General features: G+C 44.0%; 1 protein-coding gene across 6 annotated transcripts in view; it reads left to right on the forward strand.

Annotated features, from left to right (window-relative positions):
- The first annotated feature begins 4673 nt into the window (after positions 1-4673).
- The window catches only part of LOC121291809 (platelet-activating factor acetylhydrolase 2, cytoplasmic-like), a 29575-nt gene continuing 14299 nt past the window's right edge, over positions 4674-19949 (forward strand). Inside the window, exons 1-7 of one of the 6 annotated variants that reach the window (XM_041213389.1) lie at positions 4674-4705; positions 5769-5879; positions 6821-6942; positions 14434-14584; positions 16604-16697; positions 17235-17303; positions 17873-18074. In XM_041213389.1, coding sequence (XP_041069323.1) covers positions 6853-6942; positions 14434-14584; positions 16604-16697; positions 17235-17303; positions 17873-18074 — 606 coding nt within the window. In that variant the 5' untranslated portion in view covers positions 4674-4705; positions 5769-5879; positions 6821-6852. Of the gene's footprint in view, positions 4753-5148; positions 5167-5768; positions 5880-6820; positions 6943-9996; positions 10030-10794; positions 10843-14433; positions 14585-16603; positions 16698-17234; positions 17304-17872; positions 18075-19949 lie in introns of those variants that run through there. The other 5 variants (XM_041213387.1, XM_041213390.1, XM_041213391.1 and 2 more) reach the window with 5 other exon arrangements.

The raw sequence follows: 19949 nt of genomic DNA on the forward strand, positions 1-19949 counted from the left end.
GAAAGAGTTACAAGCCCTGAGGGGCTTGGCCTAAATAGCCAAGTGGTTATGGTACTGGGTTTGTAACCCCAAGATCAAGAGTTCAAATCACACAATGGCAAACTATGAAACATGTAACTTCATCTGAAACAGATGGAAACGGGTTTGTACTCAAAAGAGTTACAAGCCCTGAGGGGCTTGGCCTAAATAGCCAAGTGGTTATGGTACTGGGTTTGTAACCCTAAGATCAAGAGTTCAAATCTCACAATGGCAAACTATGGAACAATGTAACTTCATCTGAGTAGGAACAGATGGAAACGTGTTTGTACTCAAAAGAGTTACAAGCCCTGAGGGCTTGGCCTAAATAGCCAAGTGGTTATGGTACTGGGCTTGTAACCCCAAGATCAAGAGTTCAAATCTCACAATGGCAAACTATGAAACAATGTAACTTCATCTGAAACAGATGGAAACGAGTTTGTACTTGAAAGAGTTACAAGCCCTGAGGGGCTTGGCCTAAATAGCCAAGTGGTTATGGTACTGGGTTTCTAACCCCAAGATCAAGAGTTCAAATCACACAATGGCAAACTATGAAACAATGTAACTTCATCTGAAACAGATGGAAACGGGTTTGTACTCAAAAGAGTTACAAGCCCTGAGGGGCTTGGCCTAAATAGCCAAGTGGTTATGGTACTGGCTTTGTAACCCCAAGATCGAGAGTTCAAACCTCTCAATAGCAAACTATGAAACAATGTAACTTCATCTGAAACAGATGGAAATGGGTTTGTACTCGAAAGAGTTACAGCCATCATACACTTTTGCTTGGCCTAAATGGCCAAGTGGTTATGGTACTGGGTTTGTAACCCCAAGATCAAGAGTTCAAATCTCACAATGGCAAACTATGAAACAATATAACTTCATCTGAAACAGATGGAAATGGGTTTGTACTCGAAAGAGTTACAGCCATCATACACTTTTGCTTGGCCTAAATAGCCAAGTGGTTATGGTACTGGGTTTGTCACCCCAAGATCAAGAGTTCAAATCACACAATGGCAAACTATGTAACTTCATCTGAAACAGATGGAAACGGGTTTGTACTCGAAAGAGTTACAAGCCCTGAGGGCTTGGCCTAAATAGCCAAGTGGTTATGGTACTGGGCTTGTAACCCCAAGATCAAGAGTTCAAATCTCACAATGGCAAACTATGAAACAATGTAACTTCATCTGAAACAGATGGAAACGGGTTTGTACTTGAAAGAGTTACAAGCCCTGAGGGGCTTGGCCTAAATAGCCAAGTGGTTATGGTACTGGGTTTGTAACCCCAAGATCAAGAGTTCAAATCTCACAATGGCAAACTATGAAACAATGTAACTTCATCTGAAACAGATGGAAATGGGTTTGTACTCGAAAGAGTTACAAGCCCTGAGGGGCTTGGCCTAAATAGCCAAGTGGTTATGGTACTGGGTTTGTAACCCCAAGATCAAGAGTTCAAATCTCACAATGGCAAACTATGTAACTTCATCTGAAACAGATGGAAACGGGTTTGTACTGGAAAGAGTTACAAGCTCTGAGGGCTTGGCCTAAATAGCCAAGTGGTTATGGTACTGGGCTTGTAACCCCAAGATCAAGAGTTCAAATCTCACAATGGCAAACTATGAAACTTCATCTGAAACAGATGGAAATGGGTTTGTACTCAAAAGAGTTACAAGCCCTGAGGGGCTTGGCCTAAATAGCCAAGTGGTTATGGTACTGGGCTTGTAACCCCAAGATCAAGAGTTCAAATCTCACAATGGCAAACAATGTAACTTCATCTGAAACAGATGGAAATGTGTTTGTACTCAAAAGATTTACAAGCCCTGAGGGGCTTGGCCTAAATAGCCAAGTGGTTATGGTACTGGGTTTGTAACCCCAAGATCAAGAGTTCAAATCTCACAATGGCAAACTATGAAACAGTGTAACTTCATCTGAAACAGATGGAAAATGGGTTTTTACTCGAAAGAGTTACAAGCCCTGAGTCTGCCGGCACTCTCGAGGCCTTCCATGCTCGGTGGGCACCGCGGGGACTGGGGTGTTTTATCAACCCCTTTAATCACATTTTGGTTTAAAGTTGTAAGTTTCCTTTAAACTTTGTTCTTGGTTTTACAGCTGACCTGAATTAGGGGCTGTGCTTGATTTATCCCAAGTTTGTTAATTTAGTTTAATTGTTTTAACTCGAAAGAGTTACAAGCCCTGGGTCTCCCGCTTAGGGAGGGCGGTCAGGCGCTGATATGCCTTCGCACCCAGGTGGTGACTTTCTGCCTTCAGACCCTGCTGCGATATCTTTACGTTGAGCCTCCTCCGAGATGGTGTGCCCTGGTGACGTATTTCTTCCACCAGGTGCACGGCCTGAATTATGATGTGCAGCTCTTGTTTATACAGCAGAGGGGCCTTGGTGGCTCCTTATAGACATTGCCCATCTTTTACCAGGACATAATCAAAGTCTGGAAAATGGTCACCTCGCGACGCAGCTCTCCCCCGTCAGGAGTAACAGCTATCGTCAAAGAGCCGCTGCTCAGGAATCAGCCCCTCTGTCCCTTTCAGTGGCTGGCGGAGAGGAGGCCTGTGGCTGCCGGGGTGATCAGGATCAGGGATGTGCTGGGCTGGATTCTCCCGCAGGAGTTGGCATGTTGTGCGTCCGTGGATGTCCGGCTTACGACTGATATCATTCAATACCTTAGGACTGTCGTGCTCGGACCTGAAGTCATACTGGGCCTTGAGGTGGCTCAGGTGCACGGTGGTCTTCCGTCTGAACATTCCCCTTTTCGGACAGAATTCCACACTGGCCCCAAGCATGAAACTCTCTCTTGGGTGCCAGTGCGCTTCGGGGAAATGCTCTCCGTGTGCTTTAGCGCGGCACGGAGGAGCTTCCTGTGTGGACTGCTGCTTCACTTCCTTGCCCTTGCCTGTCACCAGGACACACCCTGCCGTGCCTTGTTGCCGTCCGGCGGCAGGGGTCCCCCGTTGGCAGGCCCTCTACGGAGGTATCCTCCCGCTTTCCATCGGCGATCTGGGGTGGAAGGTGTTACATGCGGCAGTCCCCTACAATCGTAGAATGTGTTTGTTGACAGACTCCCAGGATACCTGCCCTTTTTGTGGTCTGGTGGAGTCCATGGACCACGTTTATATAGGATGTTGTAGGCGGCACTCCTTTTTCAGTTACTTAAAAAACCTTTTATTACTGTTTTGTTTGCACTTCAGTCCCATGCTCCTGATCTACGGACACCTGGTGCAGAGGGGGGCCGGGAGGGAGAAGGAACCTGCTCCTGGGCTTGGCCAAATTAGCCATTAACAGGTCCAGGCAGCGGGCGATTGACGGGGTCATCCCACTCAACTGTTTGGCCCTCTTCAGCGTCTACGTTCGCAGCCGGGTGTCCCTGGAGAGGGAGCACACAGTGTCTGCTGGCACTGTTGAGGCCTTCCATGCCCGGTGGGCACCGCGGGGACTGGGGTGTTTTATTGACCCCCTTAATCACATTTTGATTTGATGTTTGTAAGTTTCCTTTAAACTTTGTCTTTGGTTTTACAGCTAGCCTAACTTAGGGGCTGTGTTTATTTTACCCGTCATTTTGTTGATTTTGTTTAATTATTTGACTCTGAAAGAGTTACAAGCCCTGGCGACCATTCATGTATACTTTGCAACAGGTGTTATTAGATAGCAGTCATCTGTGGGAGCCCTGGCTGGTTACTCCCCTTCCTGAGATCAATTCCTTACTGTTCTATGGAGTTTCTACTATTGCTCAAGCTGAGAGAAGGTAACTCAAAGCATCCAACCTGGGGCTTTCCTGGTCTATATAGTTCAGTACCATTTTAGGTCGTGCATTCTGGTGCTCTAGTGGTTAGGATTTGGAGGTCTCATCTGCCAAGGACCTGGATTTGATTACAGGTCATTTTTTAAAAAAGGTTAAGCTAGGGTTAGACCAAGAAAGGTGGGAGGAAGTTAGTGGGGCGTGAACATTAGGCGAATGAACCAGTTGTGCTGTTTCTACACAGTACATTCTATGCAATATTATGTAATTCATCTCCTGAATACCACACTTCCAGGCATTGCATTCCAGACCCGAACCACTTGCTATGTGAAAATCTTTTTTCTCGCATCGCATTTGCTTCTTTTGCAAATCGCTTTAAATCTGTGCCCTCCTTTTCGATGCTTTTACTAACGGGGACAGTTTTTCCTTATCTAATCTGTCCAGCCTCCTCATGATTGTGAACACCTCTATCAAATCTCTACTTCGCCTTCTCCTCTCCGAGCAGAACTGTTCCAACTTCTCCAATCTATCTTCAGAACTGAAGTTTCTCTTCCCTGGAACACTTCTTGTAAACCTCTTCTGCGCTCTTGCCAATGCGGTCACATGCTTCCTAAAGTGGGGTGCCCAGAACTGTACACCATACTCCAGCAGAGATCTAAAAAGTTCAGCACAGGCTCCTGAAAAATAAACTTTAAATTGTAAATTAAATGGGAAGAAGGACGTTCCCCTAAACTGCCCAGAGGGGGCGCTGCTGCACGCCTGTCCCCGCTCAGCGGCGATGGGCTGGGCAGGGAGGCGGCGTGATGCACTGTGGGGGCTGTAGTCCTTTGTCCACAGCGGCTGGAGCGAGGTGGTGATTGGGAAACTACAACCCCCGGCGTGCCCCGCGGGGGAGGCAGGCTCAGTCTGGAGCGAGGAAGAGCCAGGGCCATTGGGGATAGACAGGTCTGTACAGCGCTTTGTCTGGGGGCAGTGAGACAGGAAAGCTGCAGGTAAGTTTGGGTTAGGAGATGGGCAGTAGCATTACCACCAACTAGGCAGGAGAGGAGAGGGTTTCCTAGCAACAGCTTCCAAAAAGTTGATTTTGGGGGAAAAACTGGCTGAAGTTTTGGAGGAAACTTTCAGTTTCTGCTTTCGAGAGGAACTTTTACAAACCGAATCTGATTTAAGTGCGTTGCGCATATTTGACTACAATGTGCTTCTGTGCCCTGTGTTTCGAAAGGGATAGTGACATCATCAAGAATATGTTGATTTGTTTCCAAACAAACAATAACTGGAGAGACTGCTGGGGAGGAAGGGAGAAGGTTGAGAGGGAAGGAGTAAGGGGGCATTGCATTGTCCAGGCTCGGAAGAGTAGGGGGAACAGCTTTGTTGCAAGCAGAATATACGATTTAAACACATCATATGTATGTTGCTAATTGTGGCAAGATTTGTGAAACGGGTCTGTGTATCCAAACGCAAAAATAACATGTTTTACCTATTGTGTTCCGTGTTGATGCTGCTGTTTACAGCTGGTGCAGTCCGAACTGAGATATGCAGAGAAGTTGCAACATGGGGACAGACCAGCCTAACTTTTATAATAAAAGCAAAATACTGCGGATGCTGGAAATCTGAAACAAAAACAGAAAAGTGCTGGAAAAACTTAGCAAGTCTAGCCGCATCTGTGGAGAGGAAAACAGAGTTAATGTTTCGAGTCCGTTAGAGGCAGGTGCTGTTAGACCTGCTGAGTTTTCCCAGCATTTTTCTGTTTTTGTTCCAGCCTAACCTTTGTCGCTCTATCCTTCACTCCCATAAATAGCTCTAAGTATTAGGCATTTTTTTCTTTTACCGCCGTCAATTGTTTTGAAGGTGTCTCCTTGTGTTACGAGAATATTACATGTTGCGCTATTGTGCTTATGGTTTCTCTTTTGAAAAAAGAGAATGAAAATGTGTAAAGTTGATTCATGCTTACGTCTGTATCCCTTGTTAGTCTTGGCTTTAAAAAATCATAAATATCTTTATTGTATAGACTTGTCAGGAGGAGTCCCTGTGTGCCACTGTTTCATTGGGTATTGTGGTTAGTGCATCGAACGCAGCTAACTGAGTGAATCATACTTGCTGAAAATCTTCTCTCTGCCTGGTACGTCAGTAACCCAGCTGTTGGGATTTTATTTAATGTTTTTATTGCAATATAGAGAATCAAAGAAACTGTTGAATTTAGTGATGCCCAGTGCTAGGCTTTGCCCTGGAAATTTCTGGGTACCTGATGGACAGTGGGTCTGAAAGCATTGCTTTCCATTTTATTCTAAACACTTCTTTGCCCCAATGCCAGCTTTATCCAGTGATCCTTTTGAACCCAAGCCCCAGGTTTCCATCCCTGGTTGGTGGTGTTATCTGATCTTCGATTTGAAGAGTTGCTGCATTTTGTTTCAGAATCACTGGGTTAGGGAGGGTAAAGTTGGTCACAGTTCTCACTCCTACTCACTATTCAATAATCCTTACTGGGAGGGGTGTGTGAGCACAGATGTTGTGAGGGAGATTGGGCTCAAGTTTTGATTCCTTCCACAGCCAAATATTCCATTGGTCTTTGCTGTGCAGACTCACAGGTTAAAGGTGATACTGCTGGGTAAGCATTGCGGAAAGAGAGTCTACCAAGGGAAGAGATTAATGTCTCTGGGAAGAGTAGCGTAAATTTAAGTTCAGTTGTATTCAAAGATTTGGAGGAATTACAGAGGAAAGTTTAGAGGAGTGGTGACCTGATCATAAATTAATGGAAAAGGGCATGTCTTGGAGGAAAGTGATGGAGAGAGTTAGGCTAAAAAGAAGGCAAATGTTTCTACTGCTGCATTTTAGTGCAGGGGGAATCTGTTGGAAGCTGCACTCTCAATCCTTCAGGTGATGGGGTTCATGAGGGCTTTGAAAACCTTTTGTAGACATACACGGACAAAATTACATCTTGCAGCAATCGCACTGAATAGGATAAAGCTTAGCTTCTGAGCCAGAAATGGTTCAGTTTTTTTTGTCGTAATTACTTGCCGACAAGGCAAGACAGTCAACATATGTTTGCTCCTTACATTCTAGGGAGTGGATCTAGCTCTACAATCCACAGAATCATGGGAGGGGTGCAATCACTGGAACTGCCTCCTGCAAACGGGCCCCATAAAGTGGGCTGCACAGACATCATGGCTGATCACACAAGGCAGGTAAGGTGGAACTATGTATTTCAGTAAGCAGTTATATTTAATAAACCTTTGGGGGAATTGTGTTTTTGTTATCTAGTAATTTTTAAAAATTCTTTTATGGGATGTGGATGATTTACATCAATGGCTTAGATGAGGGGATTGAAGACATGGTAGCTAAATTTGCAGATGAGACAAAGATAGGTAGGAAAGTATGTTGTAAAGAGGATGAGAGGAGATTGCAGATGGATATAGGTTGAGTGAGGGGCAAAGATCTGGCAAATGGAATTTAATATGGGAAAATGTGAAGTTGTTCACTTTGGCAGGAAGAACAAAAAAGCAGAGTATTACTTAAATGGAGAACGGCTGCATAATTCTGAGGTGCAGAAGGATCTAGGTGTTATAGTATGAGTCACAAAAAGTTAGTGTGCAGGTATAGCAAGTAATTAAGAAGGCTAATGGAATGCTATCCTTTACTACGAGAGGGATTGAACATAAAAGTAAGGATGTTACCCTTCAGTTATATAGGGCATTGGTGAGACTGCATCTTGAATACTGTGTGCAGTTTTGGTCTCCTTATTTAAGGAAGGATGTAAATGCGTTCGAGGCGGTTCAAAAGAGGTTTACTAGATTGATACCTGGAATGAGTGGGTAGTCTTATGAGGAAAGGTTGGATAGACTGGGTTTGTTTCCACCAGAGTTTAGAAGAGTGAAGGGTGATTCAATTGAAGTGTACAAGATCTTGAATGGCCTTGACAAAGTGGATGTCGAAAGGATGTTTCCTATTGTGGGTAAGTCCAGAACTAGGGGGCTCTGTTTTAAAATTAGAGGTCGCCCTTTTAGGACAGAGGTGAGGAGAAATTTTTTCTGAGGGCTGTGCAACTTTGGAACCCATTGCCTGTGAAGGTGGTGGAGGCGGGGTCATTGAATATTTTTAAGGCAGAGGTAGATAGATTCTTGTTAGGCAGGAGAATCAAAGGTTATCCAGGTTGGATGGGAATGTGGAAATCAAAATACAAGATCTTATTGAATGGCAGAGCAGGCCCGAAGGGCTGAATGGTCTACACCTATTCCTGTTTCTTATGTTCCTCTGTTGCTGGGAAGGCCAGTCTTTGTTGTCCATTCCAAATTGTCCTTGAGAAGCTGATGGTGAGCAACCTTCTTGTATCTTCCTTGTACCTACATACCTACAGTACTGTGAGGAAGGGGTTCCAGGACTTTGATCCAGCAACAACGAAGGAATGGCAGTGTAGTTCCAAATCAGGATGGTGCTTGGCTTGGAGAGGAATTTGTAGGTGTTCCCATGTGTCTGCTGCCTTTGTCCTTCTAGGTGGTAGAGGTCGCAGGTTTGGAAGATGTTGCCATTCGGTGAGTTGTTGCAGTGCATCTTATACATGGTACACACGGCTGCCACTGTGCATTGGTGATGGAGGGATTGGATGTTTAAGATGATGGATGGGGAGCCAATCAGGCAGGCAGGCTAAATTAATTATCAAGCAAGAGGCTGGTGCTTTCGCTGCTATTGAGGCTTTCCGTAATGGTACACTGGCAGTAACATCTATGCACATGTGTAGAAATTCATTTTTTAAATTAATTCTTGGGATGTTTGTGTCGTTGCTAAGGCTGACTTTTGTCCATTCCTAATTGCCCTTGGGAAGGTGGTAGTGCTGCCTTAAACATCTGCTACCTCTGTGATGAATGTGCCGTTAGGGGTTCCAGGATGTTGATTTAGCGATGATGAAGGAACGGCCAATATAATTCCAAGTTGGGATGGTATGCGGCTTGGAGGGGAACTTGGTGATGGTGTTCCCATGCACATGATGCCCTTTTTTTTCTAGGCAGTACAGGTTGCAAGTTTAGGAAGTCCTGCTGAAGAAATGTTAGGGAGTTGCTGCAGTGCATCTTGTAGATGGTGGAGGGAGTGGATGTTTAAGTTGTTGGATGAGATGACAATCAAGTGGGCAGCTTTGTCCTGGATGGTGTACAACTTCTTGAGTGTTGTCGCAGCTGTACCCATCCAGGGAAGTGGAGACTGTCCATCACCCTACTGATTTTATGCCTGGTAGGTAGTGGAGTGACTTTGGAGAGTCACATGTCATAGAGTACTCACCCTCTGACCTGCTGCAATATTCATGGTATTTATGTGGCTGGTCCAGTTGGGTTTCTGGTCAGTGGTGACCCCATGGTTGTTGGATTTGTATCACTATGCGAAATCACTTGTAGTTTCTGTACTGCGGAACCATGTACCCAGTGGGAGGCCCACGCTGTGGCCTGTGTATTAGTACTTTGCCATGCTGTGCAGGGATGTTGTGAGAGGTATGGTGTGAGATCGGTTCCTGATGGGGCTGTAGGAATTCCGGGGACTTTGCTCCTCTTTGAGTGAAAACCACAATTGAATAACAGGCACTGCATCCATGAGATATCTGGTTTTAGATTCTCACCCCTCTCTCCCTGCTCAGTGAGGCCAATTTCAGCACCACCATTACTATTTGGCCAACTCAGCGGCACATGGATGATGTGTAGGGCTCAGAACGCCCTAGCTAGTGTACTCGCTTGTTTGTGTCTTATCTGAGGAGCAAAAAGGGATGCAGTTTTGTCTTGTTGGCACAATCACTAACCCAATTCTGCTTCCTGCTTTATACACACTAAAACTAAAAACCACATAACCTTCAACAGCGAAATAGTTTTTCAAGACTGTTGATGTAATGGTAGGGTAAGGGTGGGGTGTTTTGATTTATTCGTTCGAAGAGTATGGGTGTCGCTGGCTAGGCCAGCATTTATTGCCCATCCCTAGTTGCCCTTGAGAAGGTTGTGGTGAGCTAGTGATAGACTACATGTGTGTAGTAGTCAAATCTGGGCATCAATGGAGTAAGCTAGATGCTCTTTTTACTTTTGGCACTCAAAGAATATCGGAACAGGTGCTTACATTCAGCCCCATCGACCTTATTCAGTTCCTTGAGCCTGTTCCGCCATTCAATGAAATCATGACTGATCTGTTGTCTGACTATCCTAACTATTTTTTAGACCGTGATGTGAAGGCGCAGGATGCTGTCTGACGCTTATGAATTTTATTGGTATACAATTTGACTAATAATGATAATAGAAAGGAAGGTAGGTAGACTACACCCGATTATTTAAACCGCTTTATGTAAACTAAAGGAAATGTGCAAATTCTTAACATTTGAGCCAACTCCTGTTTAATTTTACGTCTTGATCGTTTAAATTTCACTTCCACTTCAATGTTTGAAGTCTGGGTCCCTGATTGTGAAATGTGTGTGGCAAAGTCTCTCTGTTTTTGTGATTATAGTCAGTATAGTCTGCTCCATGATTGACAGGACGGAGTGTGGTCTAGGCTCGCTGTTCCCTCTTGGCCACACTCCTACTGCTAAAGGTGGAAATAAAGGCCTTGTATTTATGTAACTCCTTTTGCAACCTCAGAATGCCCCAAAGCTCTTTTTGAAGTGAGGTCACTGTTCAACTGTAGGGAAATGTGCAACCAGTTTGCACATAACAAGATCCCATCCAAAATACGGCAACCCCATCAGTGCAGCGCTCCCTCAGTACTGCACTGAAAGTGTCAGCTGGATTATGTGCTCGTGTGTCTGGAGTGGAACTTGAACCCATGACCTTCTGACTCAGCTGTGGCCCCACTCTTGTTCCACAGACCAGTCAAATTACTGGAATAATTGTGGAGTGATGTGGTTGCAATTGGTCATTCATATTGGTAAAAGACATGGTTTGAACAAACCAATCAGATTCCCAGAAGAGTAATGTGTCCCAAAAGTTGTAATCACAGGTTTTCGTTATTGTGGAGATTTTCTTTCTTTCCTATTTGTTGAAACATCAGTTGAAGAGCCAAGCTCCAAATGGCGAGATGCAAACCCAGTGTAAATGAGGAAAGATGAAATAATTCATAAATTGCTGGTGAGTTGATTCTAAACTTAGGTTTGAAAACCCTGCAAGACTGGTTTGCATAAAGGGTCCCAATGAAGAAATCCGTAGCAAACAATTAAAAAATTGATGTTCTTCCACCCCCCAAAAATGAAATATTATTACAGATGTGGCAAGTCCCAAACTGTCAAAATGATTCCCTGTTTACACTGAGCTTGCAAGTGTTAGAAATGTGTTTGACATGAGCCAGTTGGATCCAGGAAGAGTGACTGTGGGGTATATTTTTCTGGAACAACTAAACTAAATTGTACACCAGTCACCCCTTGAAGTGAGGCAGTGGAGCTGAGTCATCACAATTGTAACCTTGTTGCTCTGAGGTTTGTGAGCTTGTTATCTTGGCCATTTTGGTTGGCTAGAAGAGGTTATTTTGTGCTGAGTGATCACTGTGTTTTATGTAAATGAAATTGCTGAGTTTCATAACTAAATGTATTGCCCATTGTGGTAACAACACACAAACTGAACAAGCCCCAACTTCCTAGAACATGCTGATTGACTGACCTCAGCTGGGTGTCGGTGTGCAGCCTCACGGGGAGAAATGTGAAACAGTAGGTTTTAGGGGAAATAAATAAGGAAAGGAAACATACGCTACATGGGAAAAGGTCAAAAGTAGAGAAGCAGAGAGAGATCTAAGGTCCAATATACACAAAATGCTCAAAACTGGGAGGAAATGTCGTTAAAGCTGTTTTTTTTTTAAAAGCTGAAGGTAAATAGATTTATTAAGGTTCTATCGTGTAGCATCAAAGATAACAAAGTAGTTTCCGATAAGCTGACTCTAATTGAAAAGAGAAATGGGAGTAAGTCGATAGTTCTTTCAGAGCGATGGAGCAGGTTCAGTGGGCTGAATAGTCTTTTTCTGAGATTCCAGGGGGGGAATAAAGTTGATCCCAGTTCCCTGAGTTAGGGATGGGAAAATCAGGCAGGGATTCCTACCGCTATCGAGTGACTCCTGCTGGAAAGGACGTGGGGAGGAGAGAGAGGATTGAGTAGAATCCTTAAGAATTTCAGTAATCTGCTAATGGCTGCTTCCTAGATTCTCGCACAAAGCATGGCTGAGGTATGGGGAAGCAGCTGAAGCTGATGGACAAGCCAGCACCTTGGGGCTGGAGGGGAAGCTTGATGAGGGAAATGAAACATGCTGTTTATTGAAAATTTCTCACGAGGCCAGAGTGGTTTTCTGTGCTGTCAGGAGATTCAAGCTACATTCTTGTAATATCTCTGGGTAGAGCTGACTCATCAAAACTTAATGTCTTGCTAGACCATAGCCTCAACCTCTTTTCCCTGCTGTACCACGTGATCCTTGTCTTGGGACTCAAACTGTGCTCCTTCCAGCATCTAATGCATGCCGTGTCTGCCCTGGGAGTGTTAGGGGCAGTGTAGAGGGGTTTACTCTATCTAACCTGTGCTCTACCTGCCTGGGATTGTTTGGGATAGCGTAAAGCTTGTTTGGGACAGAGTAAAGAGAGCTTTGCTCTGTATCTAACATGCGTTGCACCTTCTCCGAGAGTGTTTGTTCAGGTAGTTTAGAAGGAACTTTACTCTTAATAAAAACAAAGCGCTGGAACTACTCAGTAGGTCTGGCATCATCTGTGGAGAGAGAAAAACAAAATTAATATTTCAAGTCAAATGTGACTGTTCAGAATTGAAGAAAGATTAAAAACGTGATGGATTCTATGTCATTGAAAAGGTTGGAGGGGGAATGGAAGAGCGTAAGAGGTCTGGGATAGGGTTCAGGGCAGGAGAGATTAAATGACAACAATGTAATCAAACAAAAGGGAATGGTAATAGTTGTAGTAAAGAAACAAAGCATTTGTCCAGAGTAGGTGCGAATGCCAGAATAATGAACAGCTCTATCCGAAAGTTTAAAAACATGAAAACAAGATTCAGATCGGCACATGGCATAAGAACCGAACCAAAGAGTTCATGGTCTGAAATTGAACTCATTGTTGACTCCAAAAGGCTGTAAAGTGCCTAATCAGAAGATGAAGTGCTGTTTTTTGAGCTTGCATTGAGCTTCACTGGAACACTGCCGCAGGCAAAGGACAGAGATGTGAGTGTGAGAATAAGGCGGTAAATTAAAATGGCCAGCAATATAGAGGAGACCACACTGTGAGCAGGGAATATAGTATAGTAAATTGAAAGAAGTACAGGTAAATCACTGCATCACCTGGAAGGAGTGATTGGGGCCTTGGGGAGGGAGGAGGTAAAAAGGCAGGTTTTACATCTCCTGTGATTGTGTGGGAAGGGGACGAGGTGGTGGGGGTGATTGAGGAGTGGGCCAGTGTGTCATGAAGGGAAGCGTCCCTGTTAAATGCTGACAGGCGTGGGGAGGGGGGCTGTTTGGTTGCGGCATCATGCTGGTGATGGTGGAAATGGTGAGGGATGGTCTGTTGAATCTGGAGGCTGGTGGAGTGGAAGGTCAGGACAAGGGGGAACCCTATCACAGTCCTGGGATGGAGGGGGAAGGGGAGAGAGCAGAAGTGAGGGAAATGGGTCAAACATGGTTGCGGCCGCTCTCATCCACTGTGGTGGATAATCAGGACATATCAGAAGTGCTGTTGTGGAAGGTTGCATCATCAGATCAGATAAGACAGTGTAGAGGGAGCCTTGCTCTGATGTAACATGTGTTGTATCTACACTGAGAATGTTTAATGGGACAGTTTAGAGATAATTTTGCTCTGTATCTACCCTGTGTTATAACTTAATGTGCTTTTTATTCTTATACTTGGCACCTAAAATAAACATTAGCATTGATAAATTTAGTTCTTGTTAAGTTGTGCAAAGAAACGTGAAGAATTGCAAAAGACAAATCTTGCAAAAACGACTTCCCTGCCCCTTCAGCGTCAGCTTTGATGCCCATTTCATGTCCTTAATGTAACTTATTAAGAAACCATATCCTAATCCACTGGAGGTTTCAGCAGAACAATTTATGAAAAACACGAAGAAAGTTGCTGACTTTGATTTTCTGAAGGGAGGTTGCGCTGGTTCTTAAAGTTTTGGGCCTTGGTTCTTTTGTCACAGTTGGAAGAAATGTGGTGCACTGAAGAACCTGTCCTTTGAAATGGTAGAAATACACCATACAGAATACTAACTGGAAAAGCACATGAATTGGATGAAATCAAAATCAGATGTCTAACAAACACACAATCTGAGAGCTGGAGATTCCTGTGGGGCCATTTCATGGATTGATTTGAAGCGATGTTAACTCGAAGCCCTGTCTGCCCCCTCAAATAGAGGTATGAGATACTTTGCGGCAATTTTGAAGAAGAGCAAGAGAGTACTCCCTAGTGTTCTGGCCAGTATTTATCCCTCAGCCAACATCGTGCGAAACTAATCATCTGATCATTATCACATTGTCGTTTGTGGGAACTTGTTGAGCACACATTGGCTACCACATTTCCTACAAAAGTAAGTGTACTTTAAAAGTACTTCATTTGGTTGTAAAGTGCTTTGGGACACTCTGAGGTTGTGAAAGGTGCTGCAGAAATGCAAGGCTTTTCTTTCTGTCGCTTGCTGTCCTTACAATCAATTCATTCCTAAAGCAGAACATCATTTAATTTGTTTCAGGGAAGTTTCTTCCGTTTATATTATCCCTGTGAGGCCAGTGAGCAGCTGAAGCACCCACCCTGGATTCCCCGATACGAGTACTGTGGAGGCCTTGCAGATTACCTGGAGAGGAACAAGAGGTGGTGCGCCCCTATACTCAATTTGGCATTTGGTGAGAATGGTTCAACAATATAAGTGGGATGGTGAGCTTCACAACCAAAAGATTAGAGCAGAAGTTCCCAAGCTGGGGAATGTGCCCAGCAGGGAGATGGGGCACATCCAGGGGTGGGGGTTTACCAAAGCAGGAGGCTTGCGCAGGACCACCCAAAGAACAAGAGTCACTCATGCAGCGATCATAGACCAGAGAAGCTTGTTTATAAGGCGCTCTTGGTATGTTCTCAAAGTGGCTGTTGGACCAAGTGGAGTTTCGTACTTCAGGTGCACCTGTTGTTATCAGTTACTATGCACCCCTCATGGATCCAATGACCATGTCTAGAAGTTGGTGTGGATTCAGTTGTGCCTTTGCTGTGCTGACCCTGCACCATTTAAGGTGTTAACTGTGGCTTACTGCTTAATGCTGTCACCTCTGGGTCAGAAAGTTGTGGGGTTCATGTCCCACTCTAGAGACTGAGAACAAAATCCAGGCTGATACATGCGGTGCCAGTACCAAGGTAGCGCTGTACTGTCAGTGGTGCTGCCTTTTGGGTAATACATTAAACCGAGGCGGCTCCTGCTCTCGCAAGTCGATACAAAAGGTGCCATGGCGCAGTTCAAAGCAGAGCAGGAATGTTCTCTTTGACTAGAATATCAATGTTTAACCCTCAACCAACATCATTGAAACAGATTATTTGGTCTTTATTTCATTGTTTGTGGGAGTTTGCTGTGAGCAAATTGGCTGTCACGTTTCCTACATTACAGCACTGACTATAGTACAAAAGTACGTCATTGGCTGTAAAACGTTTTGGAGTGTCTAGAGATTTTTTAAGGATGCTGTAAAGTGGAATAATGGGACTTGGGTCTGTATTATAAAACATAGATAAAAGCTTTACTAGTTAAGTGTGGTCCATGATCTCCTGGAATGATTTCAATCGCTTGAGTGAGTCAGAAAATGATTTTCCCAATTTTTATCTTTTTTTCCCCCCTTGGCCCTGGGTTTTTGTACAGTGCCTTTAATATCATAAAACATCCCAAGGCATTTCACAGAAATGTTATCAGACCAAATTTCACATCAAGCCACATAACGAGATGTTACGCTCAGTGATCAAAAGTCAAAGAGACCAGTTTTAAGGAGCTCCTTAAAGGAGAAGAAACAGAGGCAGAAAGGTTTAATAGGGGAATTTCAGCTATTGGGGTCAAGCAGCTGTAGGCATGGCTACCAGTGGTGGAGTGTTGAAAATTGGATGTGCAAGGACTGGAGATACCTTGAAGGGGTTGTCAGGCTGATCAAGCCTATATAGACAGGAAGGGGCCATGGGGGAATTTGAACACAGGTGAGAATTTTAAAATCTAGTTATGGTCGGTCCAGGAACCAATGCAGGTGTTGAGTGCAGGGGTCATGAGTAAATGGGACCTGGTGTGAATTAGAACATGGCCAGCAGAGGTTTGGAAGAACTCGAGTTTACAATGTACATTACACTTTGCAATGTGGGAGAGCATTGGAATAGTCAAGATAAGAGGTAATACAGCATGGGTTTCAGCAGTGGATGAGCAAAGCTGGTCAGCTAGCCTCACAGGATTGATAGTTCCATTCAAATTAAAAAGCTGCAGCACAGAAGCTGAGGTAAGGCAGCTTTCTCTCACTGGACAAGAGGTGGAGAGAAAGAGACAACGCATGACATGGGACATTTGAGCAGACGGGTAGGCCATGGCTGGAGGTCTAGAGAGCAACGCAACTTAACCAATGCTGAAGGATAAAGGGAGATAGTCCATATAGAAGAAATGCTCATGGATAGTGACTGATGATGACTTTGATGCATCATTATAATGGTATAAATTATCGCCATTTAGATCCAAATAAGATACATCTTAAATCTTTGTGATTTTAAGATGAAATTATAGTATGGACCAAAGTATTCATTCCACCGGCCATGAGATATTTTGGAAGACTAGAAGAGAAACAAACATAAATAATGGAATTTTACATTTGTTAACCAGCGTAAACTTTTCATGCACCACTTTTATAATCCTTCAGGCTACTATGAAGTCCCGGTTAGATGGGGCGCTCCTTTCAGAGCTGCAGAGAAGTATCCGCTGATCATATTTTCTCACGGTCTTGGGGCTTTCAGGTAGAGTGCCAATCCCAGTGACAACTGGTTTTCATATCTGAACTTTAACCTCCTCTGTCAGTTTGCACCCCCCCGCCCCGCCAGCCCTCCAACCCCCCACACTCCCCTCCTCATTTAGTTCCACCAAAGGGTTTCTTCAGCCTGTGTTCTAGAAATGATGAGGGATTCAATTGTTGATCTATCATCTCATTATCCATCTTTGTTTCTTTCTCTTCCCTTACTTTTTTTCTCTCTTGTTTATACTTTTTCTTGCCCACTTTCACTGTTTTCGCTCTAATGACATATCCATGTCATACAGCCTCTTTTCTTTCCATATGGTAGTGTGTTCCTGGTCTGTAGGTCTCAGTCACTCCTTTCCTGAATTAAGGGCACTGCATCTTCTCACTGTACAAATATGATGGAAATTTCCTCTGTACTGCCTCCTTCCTTTTGAGAGCCCTCATTGGCGAGAAGGCAGCCAGTACTGATGTGTTAGGATCTGGGAGGAGGATCACAGTGCTGGTGCATCTCACTGTTACATTCTGTTTCTTATGACAGGACCGTATACTCCACTGTCTGCAACGAGATGGCATCTCAGGGGTTTGTCATTGCTGCTGTCGAGCACAGGTCAGTGTCTGTGAGGAGGCTCTTTTGCAGTACTCAAATATGTTCGAGGAGCCTATCACCATTCTAGAGAGGCTGCCAAAGGATTGTTACTGTGTAGGGCCTTGCACTATGTGATGTGTCCTGAACTGCATGCCATGTTAAACCCCTTAACACAATGTAGATAAATAGAGCTTTACTTTTGAATTTAATCTGTTCTGTACCTTCCCTGGGAGTGTTTGAGACAGAACAATGTGTTGTTGGCCTGTTGAGTGGAAATTTTGAACATTCACGAGGCTAGTGTGGGTGTGTGGGTTGTGTAAGTAGATTCAGGCTATTCTTTTGAAATACCTGTGGTTGGAGTTCACTGTCTTGCTAAACTAGATCCACAACTTCTATTTCATGTATCCTGATCTGTGATTCAGGCCTTCTGAATGTCTTAAATTCTGCTCTTTCCACTGTAGAGCGAGCTTTACTCTGTATCTAACTTGTGCTGTACCTGTCCTGGGAGTACTTGGACATTGTAAAGGCAACTTTACTATTTATAAGGGTTTATTGCGATTATCTCTCTTTCTCATTGTGTTTTGAATCAGAGATGAATCGGCTTGCGCCACCTTTTTTTTCAAGTCTCCTGTTGAGGATTTGGAGCAGCCAATTCGAACAACAACTCCAATAGAACAATTCCCCGAGGAACCTGGATCACGCCAAGCCAGCCCACCTGCGCTGGAGGAAGAATGGCTCTCATATAGGAAACTGGATACAGCCGGGGAAGAATACTCCCTCAGGAATAAACAGGTTGTTTTTAAAATCCAAGAACTAAAATGGAGATCCAGCTGAGTTGCTCCCTTGATTACCCCTGTTTCAGTCTTGGCATTGGGGAGGGGCACTGAATGTTTCAGGAAATTTGTTCCTCAACTCCTTGGTTACGTTTCCATACAAGAATGTTACTCTTGGTCCAGTTACCAATCATATTTGGGGGATAATTTTAAACTTTGGAAAAAACTGACACAGCCGGAATGTCTGCAGCCCCTCAATTGACATCTGACAGCAAATTTGGAACTCAAAGGGCCCATTTAGACTTTAGCCCATTTGGCTCTTTGAGCCTGCTCCACGATTCATACGATCATGGCTGGTCTGGTTGTGGTCTCAGCTCAACTATCCTGCCTGCCCCCCATAACACTCGACTCCCTTGCCCAATAAAGATATGTCTAACTCTGCCTTATGCTGTTTTGTAAAATGCTGCTTCCACTTACCTTATTGGCAGAGGTTAAAAAGAAGACATACATGCATTTATACAATACCTTTCACAACCTCAGGCCGTCCGAGAGTGTGTTACTGCCAATGAAGTATTTTGCTGAAGGGCAGTCACTTTCGTAATGTAGGAAATATAGCCCTCGATTTGGACACAGAAGCACACAAACAGCAATGCAATAATGATTAGGTAATCTGTGTTGGCGGTGATGGTTGAGAGAGAAATTTTGGTGCATGACTCCAGACAGAATTCACCTGCACTTCTTTGAAATAGTGATCTAGGTTCTTTTGCACCCACTTGGGAGAGCAAACAGGGCCTCTGTTTAATGTTTCATCCAAAGGCAGTGCTTCCAACATTGTAGCACTACTTTAGTGAAGCTTCAAGTTTATTTTTGTGCTGCAATCTCTTGAGTGAGACTTGAATCCACAAACTTCTGACTCAGAAGTGATAGTGCAACCCTCTGAGCCACAGGTAACACAGTTTGTTAATGTCCCATTCACCCATTACTCACTGACCTACAATATCTCCTGGTTAATCAACACCTTGATTTTAAAATTTCTATTCATCTTCAAAACCCTCCTTGGCCTTGCCCCTCCCTATCTCTCTAATCTCCTCCAATTCCAGAACCCTTAGCTGCTCTCTAGTAATTCTGGCCTCTTGAGCTTCAGCATTTGAGATGTCCACGGTCCTTTGTATGAAGGAAAGCTTCTTTATTTTAAAATTGTGCTCCTTGATTTGATTCACCCACCTGAGGAAATAGTTTCTCTGTAACTAACCCTTGGATTATTTTAAACGTTTTAAATACCTCAATTGGATTGCTCCTCGGTCTGCTGGACTCAAACAAATGCAAAGTAAACTGTCTTCGTAATTTAACCTTTTAAGCCCTGGTATCATTCTGGTGAATCCTGTCTAACTGTGATACCAAATTTGATGACTCCTAAGTACCATACATCTAGGTAAGGTGAAAGCTTGACTGCCTTTACCCCTGAGGTGATACATACGTGATCCAAAATTTAACGGTCCTGGCTGTCTGAGGTCAAGCAGATTGGAGAAGAATCTGCAGGAAATGCAGCGTCCCTGACATCTGGTGGCAGATTTCAATACTACAGCATAAAGAAATGTGGAACAGATAGGGAAAGTGGTCATTCGGCCCATCTAGTCTGCATCAATGTATTCTTCAAAGGAGCCATGCAGTCTAATCCCACAGTCATCATTCGCCAGCCACTTTAATATTTTTCAAAGACAATATCAGTTGCAATTCAGAGAAGGTTCATTTGGACATCATTTTTGGGATGACGGGGTTGCCTTATGAAGAAAGGTTGAACAGGTTAGGCCTATGCCCATTGGAGTTTAGAAGAATAAGAGGTGATCTTATTGAAACACATAAGATCCTGAAGAGACTTGATAGGTGGATACTT

The sequence above is a fragment of the Carcharodon carcharias genome, chromosome 19 (assembly GCF_017639515.1).
Source record: "Carcharodon carcharias isolate sCarCar2 chromosome 19, sCarCar2.pri, whole genome shotgun sequence".
Lineage (NCBI taxonomy): Eukaryota > Metazoa > Chordata > Chondrichthyes > Lamniformes > Lamnidae > Carcharodon > Carcharodon carcharias.